The sequence below is a fragment of the Aphanomyces invadans genome (assembly GCF_000520115.1).
Source record: "Aphanomyces invadans strain NJM9701 unplaced genomic scaffold supercont1.22, whole genome shotgun sequence".
Lineage (NCBI taxonomy): Eukaryota > Oomycota > Saprolegniomycetes > Saprolegniales > Verrucalvaceae > Aphanomyces > Aphanomyces invadans.
Window position 1 is genome coordinate 139,798 of NW_008580167.1, and position 1,358 is coordinate 141,155.

General features: G+C 56.0%; 1 protein-coding gene across 1 annotated transcript; it reads left to right on the top strand.

Annotated features, from left to right (window-relative positions):
• Nucleotides 1-54: 54 nt before the first annotated feature.
• On the top strand, nt 55-1,261 carry H310_09626 (hypothetical protein; the record flags this gene model as incomplete). The annotated part of the gene is made up of 2 exons (XM_008875749.1): nt 55-781; nt 840-1,261. The coding sequence occupies 2 exons, from the start codon at nt 55-57 to the stop codon at nt 1,259-1,261; spliced, it is 1,149 nt and encodes a 382-aa protein (XP_008873971.1).
• Nucleotides 1,262-1,358: the final 97 nt, after the last annotated feature.

Below are 1,358 nucleotides of genomic sequence, written 5' to 3' on the forward strand. Positions count from 1 at the left end.
GTCTGAGGAAGACTCGAGTTGGAGCGATTGGTCTGAAACTACGACCAGGGCAGGATGAGCGACATCAGTGACAGTGACGCTGTCCCCCACGGGACGGCGGTCATAACGCTGGTGAAGCCCCCCAAGCTTACGAGCTTCTCCCCCGAGTTTCTGGTCGAGTGGACCAAGAAGTGGGAGAAGTTCAAGCGTGACCTGAAAGAGGAATGCACGCGGACGAAGCGAGACTACACGTCCGCTATACCGTCCATCCGGTCGCTGGCAGAGCCGGCAGACCTGCTCGATGACATGATCGAGTACTGTTGGCATGTTACGGAAGATGTAGCTACGGACGAATTCGTCTTGAAAAAGATGGATGAGATCCTTGCGAAACCTCTTAACAACGCCATCCCAGACGCTGAAAATGCGTTGTCGACCCTGAAATGGGACCTCGACGAAAAGGACGTGTCCATGAGAGTGGTCCGCTTCCTGGGAGGGGCAAGAAGACTCCTGAAGGAAAACGCACTTCTGGGCGACCTGGAAGGAAATAGTCGACGTAAAAAGATTATTTACATCCTCATCTCCAAGGTGAAACCAGGCGTCTTGCGAGAAACCTTGAGACAAAAGGTGGAACGCATATTGGACGAAAACCCTACGTTCGGGCTTACCGACCTATCCAAGGAGCTCATGGAGCTTGCCCTGGAAAACCAAAGAGCATTTGACGCTGCAAAGCGCAATGCCAAGAAGCCCACTCCTGAAAAACGGAAGATGGATGATGACTTGTCATCTGGAAGAGACACCAAGCGTATTTGCCCAGACGATGGAGGGCCAAAGCTCTCTCGTCGAGAACGCAAACGGCTGAGACGTCGCGATCACGACGGAGGCAAAGGTGGTGACAAAGGTGGCGGTGATGCTGGAGGTAACAACCCTCCACCTGCCGGAGGAAAGCCTTCCGCCAGTGACAAGTCTCCCTGGAAAGGGAACACGGGAAACGACCGACGTGACTATCGCGGAGGTCGTGGCCGTGGACGCGGTGATGGTGGACGAGGCCGAGGAAGAGGCCGACCACACAACCGAGGACAATACAACGCGGAGCCCGTCGACCGAGACGCTGGCTACCACGTTGATACTTCTGAACCAAAGAAGGATCAAGTCAAACGAACTGCGACCCCATGGGCGCGAACGCAGCAGTCGAACCCTGAAAAACGGGTGCAGGCGAATGAGCCGGACGGAGAGCGTGAGCCCGCTGCAACTGGGCGCGCAAAGGCGCGGACAGTTTCGATAGACCAGCCGGAGAAGGAACTCCCGGCGTCGGAGCAGGCGAAGTCGTACCAAAAGGCTGACGACATTCCCTCCGATACGGTCGACTACGACTACAGCTC